At 43.2% G+C, this 20,165-nt stretch overlaps 1 protein-coding gene across 2 annotated transcripts in view; it reads right to left on the bottom strand.

Moving 5' to 3' along the window:
- ROBO4 (roundabout guidance receptor 4) overlaps positions 1-20,165 on the bottom strand; it is a 72,702-nt gene that overhangs the window by 51,089 nt on the left and 1,448 nt on the right. Inside the window, exons 1-2 of one of the 2 annotated variants that reach the window (XM_048513389.1) lie at positions 11,685-11,902; positions 7,059-7,382 (exon numbers count right to left, since the gene is read on the bottom strand). In XM_048513389.1, coding sequence (XP_048369346.1) covers positions 7,059-7,382; positions 11,685-11,748 — 388 coding nt within the window. In that variant the 5' untranslated portion in view covers positions 11,749-11,902. Of the gene's footprint in view, positions 1-7,058; positions 7,383-11,684; positions 11,903-20,165 lie in introns of those variants that run through there. The other variant, XM_048513388.1, reaches the window with a different exon arrangement.

Raw genomic sequence — 20,165 nt, 5'->3', positions numbered from 1 at the left:
TCTTTTGCCTTAGCCGAATCTCTGTTTCTTCAAAACTTTTTATTGGGCAATATCCAATATTATATATTTCCCATTTGCTTTCTAGGGCAGGATTTCAGTCATTTGATAAAATCCTACAAATGGATCTTCTTCTTCTTCTCTCTCTCCCCCTTCCACTCCTCAGCCTATTTTCCTGAGTCTTGTCTTCACTTTGGTGTACCTCCCCTGTCCGTTTTCAACCTGTCTTATTCCATTATGTTCCCAAGTTCTTTCCATCTAAGGTTAGCCTCCTATAAATCACAGCCAGAGTCCTACCAGGTCCTGGGGTATGATCTGAAAACACATGATGCAGTAACCTTGCCAAGCTAACAAGGCTATGTTGGATCAACTCCTGAACGAGAACTCTCCTGGGAATCCTATGTATACTATCTTTAGTTCCAAGCTGGGGAAAACATGGAGCTTAAATGTAATAAAGTAAATACTCCTGTAAAATATTGCTGTTAATCAGATAAACTCACTCAGTATAAACTCACTCAGATAAACTCACACATCGTTGAGTTTATGATAATGCTTATTCTATTCAGTAATAAACACAGCAAGTAAATCCAGTAGATAAAACTAGTAGATAGAACAGAGCAGCAGAGCCAACATAACAAGCTAATAAGTCAAACATAACTGCAGATTCACTCATACACATTCAAATGTATAACAATGCCTGAGGTATTTGTTTATTTATTGGATGAAGAAGAGTTGGTTTTTACAACCTGCTTTTCTCTGCCATTAAAGGAGTCTCAAAGTGACGTTACGAGGTGCTTTTGTGAGGTGGGTGAGGCTGACAGAATTCTGAGAGAACTGTGACTAGCCCAAGATTATCCAAAAGGCTTCATGTGGACAACTGGGGAATCAAACCCAGTTTTCCAGATTAGATTCCACCACTCTTAACCACTATACCACCCCGAAGCTGGCAACCCTAGGGCCAACTTAGGAAAATAATGGGGAAAAGAAAAATCATGGACATAGAGATGTCTTTATGTATGAATGCCAGAGGGGTCACAGCTGCAAAAGAATAAATTCCTGTGACATCTTGAAGACTAAGAAATCTCCATGGCTGTTTTGTTTTCTTCTCTCTTGCTTTTAAACATGTTTCTTTTAGATACTTGTGACCCCATAATGCAGAATTATCAGCTACTTTAGTCAAAATCTCTGCTCAAGACCTGTTCCCAAGGGAAGTCGGTTTCAGGTAGCCAGCCCAAGGCTGACTCACCTTTCCATCCTTCTGAGGTTGGTAAAATGATTACCCAGATCTCTGGGGGCAAAGTATAGATGACTGGGGAAGGCAATGGCAAACCACCTCATAAACACTGAGAAGCAAAAACAAAAGGAGGGAATCAAGTGTTATTGATAGGCAATCTCTGCTACCTCCAAGATTCTGTAGACCTGTAGATCTACCAGTGTTTAGTTGATGCAATGTCTCCAACGTACATAAGTTGATAACATTCTCCTTGGCTTGCAGGGAAAAGAGGTGTGTTGGTACAAGGTTTTTGCTTTTTTAACAAAGGTCTTTTTTGAGTATTGGTGAGTCTTACTGAAAATATCCTCCTTGCAGGTAAGGCAGGCAAAGAAAGGACACACTTGTATAGTTTTTTAAAACGTAAGCTTTCTACATGATAGAGAACTACTGAAAGTAACATCAAAAAGTCAATTGCTTGTGCTGAGCATCATTTGTTTCCCCACCCCTACACAATTCTCCCAACTGTGATAAACTGCTTTTTTGTACAGCCTAAAGCAAATGTGGTTATTTTTACCTGGTCAATGTTGGAAACTGTTCTTAGCCAAGTTAAAACAGAACAATTGCCCTGACAACCTGAGCTGGGAACAAAGTCAGGAGGAAAAGCCCCAGGAGAGCGAAGGAGAAAGGTTTTTTTCTTAGCTGTTCAGTCTTTGTCTGTTTCCTGCATTCGTCCCTCCTGGAGGATGTGAATGTTTTGCGGTATAATCAAAACGCCAGGACATGAGTCAAGTGCTTACAAGCTACAGTCTGGAGACATTGTACCATAGGATGTTATTGCTAGATATTTTTAACTTTTTTAAAAAAATCTGATTATTTCTGAACACGCACACACACAGAGAAAGATTATGCTTTCCTTCACAGTCCAATATTTTTTTTTAAAAAAAATCCACAGTTACCAGAACAAAGGAGTTCAATAGCCCTTTAGAGATTGGACTTTAGCTACAGACTAGCAAGGCTACACATCTGGAATTATTACCATTTCCCAATAATCATCCTTTAAAAAAGAAACCTGCTACCCCTAACCAAGAAGGAAAGATGATTCAGTATTGATACAGAATCATGTATCTTTGCCACAGACAAAAGGATCTCAACATCTGGAAGGGTGCAACTAATGCAAATTCCTTTAGCAATGTATCTAAATTTGGCCCAGCGAAAAAAACTTTGATTGGCCACCTCTCCATAAAAAAAAGTCCAAGGCAGCTCACAAACATAAAGTAGGAAAATTACCAGTATATCACTTTCCAGTGCATCATTGGGTTATTTTGAGGTGTTTGGCTCAAGGCAGTTGGAGCCTGAGCTTATAATAAATGTATGTCAGCCTTTCTCAAACTATTGTAGATATTTTCTCAGTAGAGCAATGATTGTTGAAAGATTTTCCCCAATTGCTCTGCTGGAACACTTATCAAAACTTGGAGAAAGTGACTCTCCTAGGTGAAGGGAGGGGGCAGGTATTTTGGAGGGAATTATTTGAGGAAGAGAAGAGACACTGAAAGAAAAACATACGGGTACCCGTTTTAGTCTGCAGAAAATAGAACAAGAGTCCAGTGGTGCCTTAAAAACTAACTTTTATTCTAGGGCCGCTCGCGACGCCAAAAGCAGCGACGCTGATGACGCCGCGAATTCGCGACGATACGGAAAAGCCGCTTCACAAGCGGGAGCTCGTTTGGCCCGCAGCCCCGCAAAATGTCACTCCGTTCGCATCGAAGCGCCATGGAAGCTGGGCCAGTTTCGCCGACAGCCAGCCAGCAAAGATTCTGCTTGCCGCAGGTTCGACCGGCCATGCTCCACGCAGAAAGAAAAGCGATGGACAACGTGGATCGCCCTTGATGTCCCGCCCGTCCCCATCTGCTTCAAAGCGCTTCCTCCTGCTACCGTCAGTCCCAGTGCAGATAGTCCGGGAAAGGTGCCAGCCGCAGGGAAAGCACCAGGGACTTAACGGTGTGTGCGGTGGGGGGAAAGGTGACCCAGCTTGCCGCCTGGCAGTCGCCATTTGAAGACGTTCTGGCGTTGTTCGCATCGAAAAGGCGGCCGATGCGCCACATGGGAAAAAAAGAGTGGGTTTAAAGCGCTGAATACGGCGCCTTCACCGTTTAGCGCTCACACGGCCATCGCGCGATCTGCGCGCGCGAACGCCCGCCATGCATAGTTCTCTACCGTTTCCACGCATCGCCATATTTCACTGCGCGAAACGCCTAGGATAATTATTCATTGAGTCATTTCATCACAGACATAACCGCAATGCATCTGATGAAGTGAGTTCTGACTCACAGTAGCTTATGCTGAAATGAATATTTAAGATCTTTCTGGGCTCCTGTTCAAGAAAGAGAGAAGTCGATATTGTGTTAGTTTAGAAACCCAGTTCAAATGCATTTTTTTTCATATATGTACATCAACAATACCAGAAGAAAGTCTGAAAAGCAACTGAAATGGTATCTGTGAATCTGGTGAAAGGTTTATCTATCTGACTGAATTTTTTTGGTATTTCCTTTCCAAAAAAAAAAAGCAAACAGGGATTCAGGATTGGAGGTTTTGCAAGCTGTTCATGCCTCAACCAATGAGCTCTCTTGAAGTCAGAACAATAAGAGATCCAAAATGGCCTGCACTGGATGGTTGTCAAGGCAACCAAGTCCCGGAAGCAGCTAGGAAGATGGTCTGCTCATACTCACTAACTTCATTGCAGCTATTGTTGGTGTGAAGTGAACTGGTAACAGAGTTCATTACTATGGCATGCAAAGAGAGCTCAGGATTGTGTGAGATATTGTGGAACTGGAGAAGCAAGAAGCAAGAACTGGTACTAAACAGTCTTCTGATAAAGATTATGTACCTGCAAATGTGCCTGTATCTTGCTGGTGTACCTGCTTTTGCGGAAGGAGGAACCAACTGGCTATTGGCAAGAGATCTCTTTGGTGGTGAATATTTGTGACTTGGGAGAAGAAAGTACTCAGGTTGCTGCTGTCATAGCACAAATCTGACATGACAATCTGCTCTTACAATACAACCCTATGCAAAGCTACTCTTCTAAGCCCACTGAAATCAATAGCCTTAAACTGAAAGTGCCAGTGTGGTACAGGGATTAGAATGTTGGACTAGGTAGGATCTGGGCACTCACAGGGTGTCTTTGGGCTAGTCATTCTCTCTCACACTGAACTACCCAGCAAGGTTGTTGTGAACAGAAAATGGAGGAACTAGAGCACACTGATAAGATCCTGAGGATACAGGTGTGAAGATGGCAGTACCCCTGACCAAAGGAGGCAGGGTAGGCTCCTTCCAGATTTTTTTTAAAAAGATTTTTATTTGAAAAAATGTGGCAAGGGTTTGAGGCCTCTATCGATGAAGGGAATTTGCCTAATCCATTATGCCCAACTGAGACCTCTCCCCAGGTTCCTCCCCAAAATCTTCAGAAATTTCCCAACCAGAATCTGACAAACCTAGCACCCACTATGGAGAAAAGTGGGCTTAAGTATCTAAATAACTAAAATAACAGCACAGGATTGCTTTGGTACAGTGCAGATAGCATGAATGAATCATACATCCTCAGCCCCCATACCCCCTGCTGCATAAAGTGGCATATGACATAATCCTCCCTCCCCCTCATTTTATCCTCACAACAACAGCTGGAGATTTAAACTTTTCCCTGAGAGGCTAGTTTGCTTACATGAAGGGAGTTCTGATATAGGCCAGTGCCGACCAACATGAAACCCCTTCTAAAAGCCACCTGATATGGTGCTGTTCAGAATCCCTCAGTCCCTCTCCTCAAACTGTGTGACGTGTTGACCAGCTTGTAAACACGTTTACATCTGAAACCAAATGCCAAAACAATCTCTTTCTCCTGCTGAGTTTGTTTCATTGGCACGCAGAGATAGAGTTTGGAGACAGGAAGAGGGAGGACCCCCTCTGGAATTTGCAACCCAAAACACCTGCTTCATCACCAGACTTCCAGGAAGAGGAAGAGAGACTATTTACGAACATTGGCTTCAAATGAGGACTCACGCTGCGCATCCAATATAGCGCTGCCTCTCCCAAACCATCGTTGCTTGTATGAATATTTATAGTTGCCGAATACTGATGCGAACCTTCATGGAGGGCCAGGGGAGTCTAACAGAGCTGGATCATTAATGAAGTGTTAATTGGAGAGACTCTGGACCTGCATATTGAAAAGGATTTTAATTGCACCAGTAATTAGGGCTTCGCAGACCTACAGGAGGGGCATTGACAGCTCAAAGGTGAGGAAGCTGATGCGATCCAGGGGTGGGCACTGGCATGGTGTTTGGCATCCCAATGGTACCTAGTAATGGCGTACATGGGGAAAGAAAGAAGGGAGAAGGAAAGTGTAGGGAAATGAGAATAACAATGAATACCCTTTAGGAGAGACTGTCTTGTAGATACGTTCTTTTTGGGAGCTCTCAGTTTGTGGGTGGCATTATTTATTCTCCTCTTCTTTGGCATGAGAGAGTGAGGAACAGCACTAGTTGAAATAAACATCCCTCCCCAGTCCACTCAATTCACAACCTGGCAACAAACTGAGCTGTTTTCCCAAACAAGTTGGATTTTACCAAGCCCAGATCTAAATACTTGATCCTGTAATGCTTGTCTCAGAGTGAAGGCTAGCAATGAGAGTGACGCAAGTTGGCATTCCAAGGTGGTTACTGTGAATGGAAGTGGCTAGATTTGAAGTCATAATTTTTTTTGGGGGGGGGGGAATTCTGGATTCGAGTTCAGTAGCACCCTAGAGACTAATGGGGGTATGAGCTTTTGACTGTCAATGCTCCCTTCATCCGATACAAGGAGTATGAAGGGAGCTTTGACTCTCCAGACTTCACACCCCCAAAATCTTGTTGGTCTCCAAAGTGCTACTGGACTCAAATTTTGCGCTTCTCCTGAAGACCAATATGGCTAACCTCTGAAAATAGAAGGTGTCCCTTAAGAAATACAGGCACTTGCTAAAGGAGACTCCTGATATCTTCCACAATTTGTACACATCTCATTGTGGAAACAAAACTCAGGATCACCCAATGAAAATGATCTACATCAGGTTTTGGACAGTCAAATGGGCATCATTCAATCAACAGATATTTAGTTCATTGAATTCAACATGATGCTGTTATGAACATTAGCTTAGGTGGGTTTTTTAAAAAGAGGATTAGACAAAGCTTATTAAAGCAATATAAGTGGATAGAATCAGGTATAGGAGCAGTATGGGCAGCGATGAAGGCATATAACAGGACAGGGTTGTCTCCTTCATGCCTTCTTTGTGATTTCTGAGAGGTGTCCAGCTAGTCACTCTTGAGAAGGGAGCTCTGGACAAGATGGACCTTAGTGTGACCCAGCATCTTACATCTTCTGACCTCTGCTCTACATATGGGTTCTTTACAATCCATGCATGAGTAGTGCCCTCCACATTGTTATTCAATGAACTGGTGAAATCATAGACTAATGCTACCCATCCTTGAAATGGTGCAGTCCAGTAAGGGGATGTGGAATGGTATGGCCCAAACTCACCAGATCCCAAAGCTAAGCAGGGCAGTAGTTGGACATGGTAGACTCTGCAGAAGAAGGCAATGGCAAACTACCTCTGCTTTTCATTTGCTTTGAAAGGCCCTGTCTGGGGTTGCCATAACTTGGTTATGACCAGACAGCACATACATAAATACATCCCTGGAAAGCCCATGCCATCTGCACATTTCAATAATCCCAAAAAAGCAAGCTCTTGCCAAAACTGCTCTGCCCCACAGCAAACAAAGGCATCTCCCTGGTATTTAGTGCCACAAGACGATCCCCATGACTTTACCTGCCGCATGGAGTGAGGCATTCTTGCTTGTAGCGGTGCCCAGGTTGTTTCTGGCCACACAGTTGTACACACCCTCATCTGATTTTCCCTTCTTCTGGCTGAATTGGAGAAAGAAGAGGGACCCATCAGGCAGAAGGGTCGGCTGGGAAGTAGCATCATCTTCGGTTGTTTTCACAAGCTCTCCATTGCGATACCACTCAATTGTGGGTGCTGGGTTTCCCGTGGCACGGCAGTTCAGGGTAGCAGGCTGGTTCTGAGCGACCACAAGGTCAGAGGGGTGATCGATAATTTGTGGCACAAACTCTTCTGAACGGGACCTGGAACCTGGGACAGTGAACAAATACATGAATTAAATCAGAATTTCCACCAATTCATTCAGTTTATTCTCTCAAAGTCATCTGCATTATGTTTCTCCTCTATTAGCAGACCCATGGTTGGTTCCACAGGACAGAGCTCTCTCAGCGGTGGCACCATAAATAGCTGAGCCAGAAAGCCCCTGCTTTAAATTTTGTCTTGGCCATGCCTGCAGCGGATCATCTCAGACAAGCCACATTTTCCCCCAGCCTCCCTTGTTCCCTGGGAGCAGCAGTGGCGTAGGAGGTTAAGAGCATGTGTATCTAATCTGGAGGAACCGGGTTTGATTCCCAGCTCTGCTGCCTGAGCTGTGGAGGCTTATCTGGGGAATTCAGATTAGCCTGTGCACTCCCACACACGCCAGCTGGGTGACCTGGGGCTAGTCACAGCTTCTCGGAGCTCTCTCAGCCCAACCTACCTCACAGGGTGTTTGTTGTGAGGGGGGAAGGGCAAGGAGATTGCAAGCCCCTTTGAGTCTCCTGCAGGAGAGAAAAGGGGGATATAAATCCAAACTCTTCTTCTTCTTCTTCATTTGTACTATGGAAATAATAATGCTGTCCTGTCTTACAGAGCTATTGTAAAGGTTACTGGAATAATGTGTGGGCTTCGAACAACTCAAAGCAGTTAATATATGCTAGTATAATAACAAGAATAACAAGAATAGCAGTAATAATAATAGGAGCAATGCTACCAGTATTAGTAGAGTTGTTACGGCGCAGTCCAACACATGTATACTCAAAAGGAAGTGTATTTAGGATTTCAGGTTAGCCTGTTAATCTGAACAACTGCACACACTAGGACGTCTCTTTATCTTTCTGATAATATTGAGATGGACATTTGCCAGCTCACAAAAGTCTTGGATTTAAAACTTGGATTAAAATAGGTGATAGCTTGCTTGCATTCCCATCCTTAGTTTAAAGAACCAAATGCTGCAGATCTACACTTCCTGAGACTCTAGTCCATTCTTGTAGCAACAAACTGTGATTCTCTCTGAGCTTCCTACGCAAAACTTCCTGACATTGTCCCCTCCAGGCAGGGTGGAAAGTCACAGACGCTCAGCCACAATGAATGGAAATGGCTGCCCACTGAGCCTTGCAGCAAATACTGGTGAAATATTTCAACAGATGCTGTGTTTCTGATACCCCAAACATTTTTTTTATTTATTTTGTTATAATTATACCCCACCCACAGCCAGGCTCAAGGCAGCTGACATTCCATAAAACAATACATAGAAAACAGTAAAGTCAAATTAAAACCAAAAAGCAGATTCATGCCAATGATGGTGGGCCTTTCCCCACTTACCTTAAGCCCCGCGCTACTCTCCGAAAGTAGCGTGGGGTCCCCCGGCACTCCCCACGACAGGGGGGCGACAGCACAGCTGCCCCGCCGCTGCCGCTGTCTCGCCTCCTCAGCGCACGACATCCCTGGCGCTCTTTTAAACGGGGCCTTGTGATGACCCCACGCAGAGCGCGGGGGCATGGGGACGCCTGGGCGCGCGCCAGGGATGCCGCGCGCTGCTCTCAGCATAGGGGGGATTAAGGTAAGTGGGGAAAGGCCCAGTGATAAATATCCCTTCAGTCAGTTAAAAAAACATTTCCCAACATTTAGGATCACCAAAAGGTAACTGGGGCATGGGGGGTGGGGGGCAAGGTACAATCTGGAAGGGGAGGCAGAAGATAGGCATATAATAAAATGTGCTTGTTGGAGTTCGGACTGAGTGCTATACCTGAAAAGAAAATCCTGACTAAGCAGCTGGGAATACAGGTGAGATAATCTGAACAGACAATTTGTTAGTGATTCCAAATACTGGATTAAAGAACTTCCTGACTATCATAAAAATGGTTCATTTTGATATCAGGTTTAATGCAGAAGGCACTAAACTCATCTAAAAACCTACAAGGGGTATAAGAAGAGAGTGAAAGACAATAATTTTAAACCTAGTCCTTTACCCCTGTTTGGAGGGAAGGTGGCTTGGTGTAGCCCAATCTCGACAGATCTCGAAAGCTTAGAGGAAGACAATGGCAAACCACCTCTGCTCATCTGTTGCCTTGTGGAGGTCACCATAGGTCATCTGCAACTTGATGGCACTTTACACACACCCCTACCCCTGTATTCCCATATGTCAACTTGTACGTGAGAAAAAGAATGTACACATGTGCCTCTGTGAATCACATCTGACATTTCCGGCTTTTCAGCTGTTGCATCTCAAGAAACAGCATTTTCCCCGTTCCTTTCATGTTAAATCACTCATGTTCCAAATGAACACAATGGGCAGGAGGTGATCCAGAAGCTTACTAAAACCAGACCAGAGTTAAAATCATTTCAATCCCACTAAAGTCTATGCAAGTACTGGGTATAGTTTCATGCCCACTGGAGTAAATAATCAATAATGGCAAAAAGAACTATCCCCGGAGGGAGCAGGCTACATTGGTTTCAGCAGCTGCCAGTTCATCCCCTAGTTTTATTCTGGGTACAATGATTAAGCAAAACCCACTCCCTTCCTTCTCTCTCTTAGAAGTCTGACAGAGGAATGCTCTTTCTCTTTGGACCATCAAACTGTACTTGATGCTGGAGTTCTGTGACTCCAAATCAAGATGTCATTGGGCCCTAAAAATATCAACAGAGGGCCCAGTTTGGATTGAGGCTGCAGCACTAGCAGTAGAGCGGTTAACTGTTCCTCCTGAGCAACATCCCTAATATGAAATGCTTTCCCCTTCCAACTGCTTCAAACTCAAGTAGGGGGTGGGGGGAAATGGGTTATTTTTCTGCCACTGGAACTTAGTTGCAGCAGTGGCATTTTCTCTGTCTGAGACCCCAGAGAGCTGCTACCAACCAGAGCAGGTAATGCTGGTGAAGTCCTCAGTGTTCCAAGTGCACAAAAAGGGTGTTTGTTCCTTTACCAAGGAATCAGTCTCTTGGTATTTGTGTACCTATTTGAAACTGCCCAACCGTCAAGGCACATCATCTGTCCTTCTAGCTCGCAATTGTTTAAAGGGTAACTCAGAATAAAAAGACAAACCTCGTGGTGTAAATCAAAACAAACCATGAATCAACTAAATGAAGAGTTCAAATAATCAGACCGCTATAATATGTAAGCTATGGGTGAACTATAAAGGTCTTAAACAAAGATATTGAAGTGTGCACAGTACTATGTGATGGTGTTGCTGCCTCTTTAAATCAAAGGGACCACAGCTCACACGTCTCACAAAGCCTTGAAGCACTTTGATTACATTTTACACCTTCATGCTGCAAATTATCAAAAACGCAGGGTTACAAAACAAGCAATCACATGCATTTTGAAAGAAACCCTTATTTTATAATTCACTTAAAAGCAGAGTAAAAAACTCTTGCCCAAATCAATGAAACAAGCAGTCCTGTGTATTTTGAAGGAAACCCTTCTTTTAGAACCTTTTAGAAGGAAAACCTTCTTTTAGAAACTCTTGCCCAAAACAATGGCTGGGCTTACACAAAAGGATTGATCTCATAGCATAAACTCTTACAGATAAGGTTTAACAATGCACAAGCAGCTTAACAAAAATAGGACTCAAATGAAGCTCAGACATGGCTCTGCCTGTACAAGAACACTCCCAAAGTTTGAGCTTAAAGTACTCCAGAGTTCTCTAGACATATCTTAAAGAAATCCAGAAGTCAGATGAAAGCGGGAACAAGGCACATGTAGAATAATGCACTTTCAATGAACTTTCAATGAACTTTGCAGCTGGATTTTACTGTTCGAAATAGCAAAATCCACTTGCAAACAATTGTGAAAGTGGATTGAAAGTGTATTATTCTGCATGTGTAGAACAGGCCCAAGGGTCATACAGCAAGTCATAACAATTTCTTATAATAAACTCAATACCCAACATCTTAGTACAAATTACATGAATATAAAGGGGAACCCCAGTCTGTTAACTAGACAACCAGGAAAACCTGATGAGGATGTCTAGTGTATCAAACCACTCACAAAGTTGGGAAAATAGGGACTGTGCAGAACTGTGTAGATTCCAGAAAACAAGCATTGCCCCTGGTAAATAGGCACAGAGTATTAGATCTCAGACCCATTGGTTTTACAACCAAGTAAATAATTTAAGGTTACAGTCCTGAGGAAGAGGGATCTAGCTCACAAAAGTTTCTGTCAGAATCAACCGCTCAGTTTCTAAAATGACACTAGAATCCAGGTTTACAAAACTCCAGGTATCAAAAGCCTTTCTTCCACTTGGGGAAATCTACCCTATTGATTGCATCTGAGAATCTTCCGTTCTGGTCACTCACCTTCCAGTAAGAGGAAAGCCGCCCACACCAGAAGTCTCTGCAATACGATGTGCACGTCTGACATGCTTATCCAGTTGTTCCAATAGCTACTTTAGAGCACTTGGCATCCAAGGAGATTGACCTGACACCCCCCCCCACCCCCCGCTTTCACTTTTCCCCTTCAGGAGGAAGGCCTTTTGTCTCTGGCTGTAACACACACACACACACACACACACACACACACACACACACACACACACACACACACACACACACACACACACACACACACACACACACACACACACACACTTTTGTCAAGTCAAAAGATTTCATCAGCCAGTTCCATCCCTCTTGGACTCTTTGGAGAGTACTGAAGGGAGTAGCGTTGCGTTTAGTGGCTCTCTCTCCTTCAGCTTCGGCATGAAAGTATAGCTGCTTCAGAACTCACATCAGCTCTGAGACAGGGAGTATACACCAACTTTCCTGTTTCCTACTACATCACCAAAGCACAGGAATCCGGCCCCTCCTAAGTCAAGAAAAACAAGTTGTCTTGCAGAGGAATGTTCGTTTTTCTATCCCCCACTCCCTCACGGCTCCCCTTCCTTCTATTATTTTTATTTATTCCCCACTATGTGCATTAACAATGAAGGTATTTCCTGTATGACTGAACAGGAGTGAAAGGACTAAGTTTGCTTTAGGTTTGAATTATCCCAGAAATGAGGAGGAGAAATGAAAGGAAATCAACTCCATTCCATTACAGTGGTGTGATACCATCTGATTGGGAACAACCAAGTCCCAAAGTAGGGTGCAAACTATCAAGTTCTGCAGAACCATCATGCCAGATTTTGAGTACAGGAACAAAAAGGGGGAAAGTTTGCAGAATCTTAAAAGGGAATCCATGTTTTCTTGGCAGCTACAACTAGACTTAATTGTGCTCGCCTTTTCAGTCCCAATAAAAGAATATTTGCATTTTTGAGACCATTCTAGCATCTATAAGGAAGTCCACCACCAGAATTTATGAATATACCTAGAAGGATTTGTCCAGTAGGATAGATGCAAGGCAGTCAACTACATGTCACCCAGCCTGGTTTCCAGATTGCAGTTCCTCCAGGACAACATCAAGGGAGGCCTCAGATCATCAACACTGCAGGGTCAGGTTGCGGACATTGCATCTATTGTACCAGTCTTAGAAGGAGTGCTGATGTCCAGTCATCCACACCTGTTAAGATTCCTTAAGGGGGTGTCAGTCAAAGAATCCCCAACAGTGCATAGATTTCCAATGTGGAGGCTGAACACAGTCCTTAATGCACTGATGAAGCCTCCATATGAACTGGTAAGGGACATTTCCCTGAAGTTTCTCAAGATGAAGACAGTGTCCTGATAGTCTTAACTTCAGCGAGGAAAGTCTCTGAATTGAGTGCCCTGTTGACTGATCTTGAATTGTACGTTTTCACTGGGACAAGGTGATGCTCTGTATGACTCTTAGATTTGCCTTCCTACCTTTTCTCTGAATCCCACTTATCCCAAAGAAGTACTCTGACACAATTGGGATGTTCCGAGGATTCCAAAAGCTTACCTGATTTGAATCCAGGGGATCAGGAAAACAGCCCTGAACAAAGGGCGCAACATTACAGCAATCAACCATCAGCAGATGTTTTAAAGACTGTATAGAGGACGCCTACTGGGCTGGCAACATTTCTCCACCACTGGATATCACAGTGCCCTCAATGCAGAGTGAGGCAACCAATGCAGCTCTGGACAAAAATGCATCCATGGAAGGAATATGAAAGGCAGCCGCATGTTCATCTATTTCCACATTTATTTGGCAAGATGCCTTCAGTCATTGAGTACTTTGGACAGCTCTGAGAGGTCCCAGAAAGATGCCCTCCAGCTCAGAGGGAGAATGACCATTGGTACTTACCTGTGAAATATCCTTCTACTCTGAGCATCAGAGGACATCTTGCCCTCCCCAGGTCATCAACTTTATAAGACAGGCAACAACAACCAAAACTGCATGTCCATGAGTGTTCTGAGTTATCTTGTGTTTCACATGTTTCCTGTTGACTCTGTTCATGTGTGTCCTAATTGTTTATATGTCAGAGTGCTATTTACCTTCAGTTAGTTGAAAAAGTGTAAGCTTAACAATATGAGTATAGATGACCTCCAATGCTTAGAGAAAGACCTTTCACAGGTAAGCACCAATGATCTTTTGTGAGGGAGGAGACAGAGCAGAAACAGTGGGTGTGCTTAACTCCTTTCCCACTCTCTCCTTCTTTGCTTCAAATCCTTCTTCTCAATCATTTTTCTCCCCCTGCCCCACCTCCTTTTCAAGGACTCCAAATATGTACTTGCAGATGTAACCACCGAGTCAGAATTATGTAGAAGCATATGTGGCTGGTAGGATGATTTGGAGCAGAGAAAGAACGGGTTAAGGTTAAACAGCTTTTTTTGGAAGGCCATTGGGATTTGATTACCTGCTTGAGTGTACAATGTTAAGCTAGTCCCAAAGCCAATATGCCACGAGTCCCAAAGCCAATATGCCACATATGCCAATAACCCACAAGTCCTAGGCTATTAAACGAGAGACAGAAAACAAAGGGACAAGACTTTCTGCCCCTCCCAAAGCCTAATTCTTCTTAGCTGCATGGTGTAGATAACAGATGAGCTTTTGCACCAGGCTGCCCTGTGCACCTGTCTCAAATTATTGAGTTTCATCTCCAAACCTCCTCTGGGCAGGCTGGGAATTTGTTTCAAAAGTTGGCAGTACTGAACAACAAAAAGAAGCTCGGTTGAATGTATGTTTGTTTTTCTGGCCTCTTTCAATTGAGGCAGCTATCCAAGAGGATGAATTTTTTGTGCTTCTGGTAAAATTTTGGGCATTTGTCAACTCTGTTGTTAGAGAGAGCTACTTGAAAGTGCAGCTTTCCAATAGCTTCTTTATGTTTGTCAAAAACTTGACAAGGAATATTTCCCATAAATAACAAAGGTTGGAATTATAAAAGCTCATTTTTTATATTTCCCCTAAGATTTAGACCTGCCCAGAGGGATCCTGTTCATTTTCTCTTCAGGCAGGAGATACAGCTGGCCCTGCCTCCTGGCACAACACCACAGTCTATTTTGGAAACCAGTTTGCCTTGTAGGGAAACCCAGATCCCTCCTGGGTAGACAGAGCTACTTGTGCAGTCCCTGGGGTCTTGCTATTGTTCTTCAACAATGCATAGTTATGCTATAAAGTCTTGCAAATTGCAGGAGTTTCCCAAAGGAGAACGGCTGGACAATAACAGGATGTTGCACAAACAGCAGGATATGTTGGGATAAACCTAAACACAAATATGAATAAGGAGAAGCAGATGGTACTCCAAAAGGGCAGAGACATACGTTGAAAGGCCTGTGCCCAGCTGGCTATTGTCCTGACAGTTGGCAAATGCCCAGCCTCTCATGCTGGCAAAGATAACGAGATTGTACGGGTGAACCTATGAAGTCGTCTTATTTTCATTGGCCCATCAAAGTCAGTATTGCCCACTCAGACTGGCCGTAGCTCTCCAAGGTCTCAGACAGAGGGTCTTTCAGATCACTTAATATATGATCCTTTTACCTGGAGATGCTGAGGATTGAATCTGGGATCTTGTGTCTGCAAACCAGGTGGTCTACCATGAAGCCACCACCCCTCCCACATGTAGGAGGGCAGATTTGCAAAGGGTGAACGGTGGGTGAAAGGGCACCCACTAATGTGTACCTGCAAATTCACCCCTACAAATACTAAAGGTCATTTTCCTACCGTTCCGATTGACTTCTATTTCATTTTAATATTTGACTCCAAAGCTTAGACGAGGGAGTTAAAAGTGCTGGCAATGGTATAATCAAGATGGGGTTCTTTCATTAAAATGTTGGGCTGACTTTATATGCACTGGACAATTATGAGATTGTAGCAGCAGGGCTACAAACAGCCTTCTTTGCTGAGAATGGCTTCTACATTTCCAGAAAGGATTTCCAGAAATGGATAATGGATTATTATTTTCATAACCAGCATAAACTTCTATTTCTCTCATTCAGAGTTGCCCTATGAAACTTTTATTTCTCTCACTCAGATACCAGAAACTTGGCAGTAGATTCAAGACAAAAGGAAGTACTGCTCCACACACATGGGTAGTTGACTTGTGGGACTCACAGTCACAAGTTGTGGTGATGGCCATTGGCTAAGGAAGTTGAACAGACTGATACTATTCCTGTTGTTGGCCAGGATCTTCTGTTTTAATTATCAAACGCTGGGGACTAGCCAATAATAGGGGGGGGGCATAAGAGAGAAAGAAATAAAACTCCACAGTATAGTCAGGCATAGCGCCACCTTGAAGCGAGGCTCACATAAGGGGTAGAGTTTAACAGGTAGAATAATTCCAATTAGTATGAAAAAAGTGTTTTTTTAAAGCTGGCCAACCAAAAATTGCACCCCGCTAGGCAAGCCCGGGCTCCCTTTTAGGTAGATATGCCCCTGTATACAGGGAAAGAAAATTCACTATGAAACTTGAAAGATGTTATTGTTGTGACCAGATGAGAGATGAGTAGTTTCAGGCTGCAGTATGTACAAGAAGCCATTAGATGGCACTTGAGTGTTAACGCAAAAAAACGGTAGCAGCTGCTTAGCATGGTACCAGGAGGACATCCTGGGCATCAGCTGATTCACCCTCTCACAGTGTTTCATGAAAACCTGAATAATTTAGCAGCAGCAAAATTCAGAACACACGTATATATGTCTGGCATTCTGCACCTTTCCACAGTCACCAGAATGATAAAAAAATTAGCTGTATAGAACTTGGTCACTGATACTGACAGATGTAGCTGAGAACAAACAGGCATCTTAAGTTAAAATATCCCAGTTATCCTCCAACCACCTTTGGAATAATATATTGAAAGGCAGTGAAACTACACCAGAGTAAAAAACTGAATGTTGTGGATTTGTGGATTTGCAAAGTAAACTGCTAAGTGCTTCAAATTATGAGAGAACTCTAAATAGAAGAAAAATTTACTCAATTGATTTTTGGAAGGTGATGCCATGGATATTTTGTGATGATACTGACAAGTACTAAATACCAATTTGGGGTGGGTGGGTGTGGGGGAGATACTCCCAAGTTTTCATATTTGTGCACCAGCCCTCCCCACGCAGCCAGAGAAAGAGAAAGTGGACCTTCGGAAACAGTTTAGCTGGCATCTACAAAGGGAGAAGAGAATTGGTAGAAACTGGAACAATCTCATATATGACTGCTGGCAGCTTCAGAAACAAACAAGTAATGCTATGGGACTTCTTAAACTTAACATAGTTTAAGGCTTCAGTGTGTCTTAATCCAGCTCTGCTGTCCATGCTGATCTTTGTGAACATGGTGAAATATACATATGATAGGTTCACCCTGTTCACAGATTTTGGCTTTCCAATCCATGTGCATATTTTGCTGCACCAACATGTTGAAAATATTATATATCGCAGCATAAAACAACCACACAGAAAGTCCACATAAAACAACTCAGCTGGCATACTGACACCATTCCAGGGTTCTGTAGCTGAAACCCTCCATTATCTGTTGTCTGACTTTGCAAATTTACTCACAGTCTTCCGGTAGATTTGAGGAAGCAATTAGCTTTTGAATGACACACACAGATTCTCATTACTGTGTGTGGTGGTAGGGCTGAAAAGATCATGCACATAGAAGATCTATAACTGGTGCATGATCGGGGACGTGCACAAAAGAACCTCTTAGAAAATGTGGACTGGCTATGAAGTGGATGCTGTAAACAGCTCAGTGTTGTTCAGTTAAGCTTCGATAGTTAATCCACCAATCCCTGATACATAGGAGAGTCCTGTTTCCTGTGTATTAGGTTTGCAAATTAAGACCCAAGCTCTCTAGGCACAAGGCTCTGTCTTTGTTGTATCCTGGTACTTGCTATCAGCAGCCAAGTGCTACAAGAAGCGCAAGGCGTACACAAACCCCAGCGTCGGCATCCCGATTCACATTTCAAGGGCCTGTGCTCTTTTATCCATGTGACATTAACAACCTTCCGCCAAGTTCAGCAGAAGTCAATGGTAAGACCATCAGATCCTTTTGTGGGAAGTCACATGAATTCCCTCAAGTCTCTTTCCATCCCAGCCTGTGTTTCACAAAGGCCGCAATTCGATATTCACAACACACAGCAAGCTGGCACGCTAGACTTTTGCTCTTGAAATCATGATGTAGCAAAGGAGCGCCTTCAGCAAAACGTGATGATTAACAAGAATAAAACAATTATGCCAGATCTTCCTTTTCCATCTCAGCTCTGCCCACTGCCCAGATTGTAAAGCAGAGACTTTGTTTGCAATTTCATTAATGGAGGGTTCTTCACATTTCTTTTCTACCTTATCTTCTTCTAAAGTGGGTAACCTATACATGAACTGAATGGATGAGTAAATAAATAATTGATTTTAAATGTATGAGATCCTAATCACAGCTCTCTTACAGTACATCAAATCTGGCCTTCACTTTTGCTCGGAGAGGTTGAATTTTGAAATTCTGAAAATATTTTGTACCAGGGGTTAATTTCTTTGTGCCACACTATTAAAATTCTGACAAATGCCCTGCCCCCATTAAACCTACATGTTTCCTTACATTCTGCATATTTTGAAGAATTGCAAGCATTCTGACAGGTAGGATCCAAGGTAAATGCCTTATTCACTTTGCCTTTTACTTGTGCAGTACACACGAAGCATTTATTTCTTTGATAAGCTGACGTTTCTGATCAATATAAGTCACAGAGTACAAATTAAACACAGGGGAAATAACTGCACCTTAAAGCCAGGCGCATACAAACTTCTTGACAGCGCGTTTGTGTTTCAAGTAACTGTAGTGTGGCCTCTGTTGGATACAGTCCATCTAGTCATAAATCAAGCAGCACCGTTCCCCCCAATTTCTACCTGCTCTCAAGTGAGCTGTACTTTAGCATCTACGAGTGCTAAGTTGATCCAGAACAACAATGTTAATAGAAGGTTCTTCTACTCAACACGTTTATTAAATAGCTTCTTTACATTACAGAGGGCCAAACTAGTTCTGACAGTGTCCATACGTCTGACCTGCAGACATCGCCACCATTTCAAAGTCTAATGAGGCAATTTAAAAATGCTACAAAGGCTCAATTGTGTTGAGAAGGCATGGGGGAGGGGAAACGAGAATGTCTCATCCACTGCGCTGTGGGCCCGATCTTGCCCTCGCAACATTTTTTTAAATGGCAGTGGCATCCATGGACCCAACTCATGGACACTATCCTGTCTAGGTTGGCTCTAAGTTACCTCTTTTAAGTATCTGCATAGTAGTTCAAGAAAGATTTTTTAAAACTTCCAAATCTAAAACAACTTGCTTTAAGAGAACCTGTAAGGCAACACACACACAAATGTCCATTTTTCAGAAACTTCTAACCTGGGACAGATAAGTGCTCCAAATGGCCTCATACCAGCTGTGGTCCTGGATGGGAAAATGATAACTTGCAATAAAATACATGTGTAGCCCTCTTTATACAAAACGGTCGCTTTTCATATTGAGAGGACTATGCATTGTGCAGTTTTCCCTTACATGTGGATGGATAGTAATGCCTTAATACTCTGTGGCTGTGATCTGTGACTGGCCAATGTTAAAATAGAGGACAGTTTGTATCATCCGAGATCAGTAGCTGGCCTTCTGAATTCAGGTACCTTCTGTGTGAGAAGCACCAAAAACACTAAAAAGGGCAAATAGACAGAGGCAGATAGACAGACAGACATAATTTCCACCTTGGAAAGAGTAATTTCCACCTACCCTGATCCCTAAGTCAGACTGCACAAGGACATAAGAGCTGCACTACTAGATTAGACCAAGGGGTTCTCTACTCAAATATCCTGTTTCCCACAGTGGCCAGCTAAAGGTCCCAGCCTCTACACTGCTTCTGAACATTAAGGCTCCATTTAGTTACCTTGGCTAATAGCCACTGACTCTGCTCCATGGATCTGTCCAACTCCCTCTTTTAAGGGCCATTCTGCTGTTGACTATCACCTTCTCCTGAGGAATTCCCTTGAAACTGTATCCAACCCCTTCCTTTCCTACAGACATTCATTAAAAAGTCATGTAATTCATTCCAGCTGTCATGCCCAGATCAGTGGTTGGGAATCAGAGCTATTTGCAGGGACAGAAGATACTAAATCTCATTTTTCCAATCATGGCGCTCAGGGAGTTACAAGATGGGAATAAATAACACCCCCCCAAAAAAAATTCGGAGCATTTGAAGGTTCAGCCTCAACATCCAAACCAAAGGGAGGGAAGAATAAAGAGACGCAACTGTCTGTTCATTGACTTTCAAAGCAGAGCTGTGACCTCTAGGAAATGTGTTAGTGAATAGTGAATGCGAAGGGAGGGGAGGACGGGGCAGGGACAAAAATAAATCCATTCCACACAGCCTCCTTCTTTTTGTTCTGCATATCACGATGATGACACCTTTCCTTTCCTGTTC

Source organism: Sphaerodactylus townsendi, linkage group LG12 (assembly GCF_021028975.2).
Source record: "Sphaerodactylus townsendi isolate TG3544 linkage group LG12, MPM_Stown_v2.3, whole genome shotgun sequence".
Taxonomy (NCBI): domain Eukaryota; kingdom Metazoa; phylum Chordata; class Lepidosauria; order Squamata; family Sphaerodactylidae; genus Sphaerodactylus; species Sphaerodactylus townsendi.
Note: the sequence above shows the minus strand (reverse complement) of the source record. Positions and strands in the feature narration are given on the sequence as shown.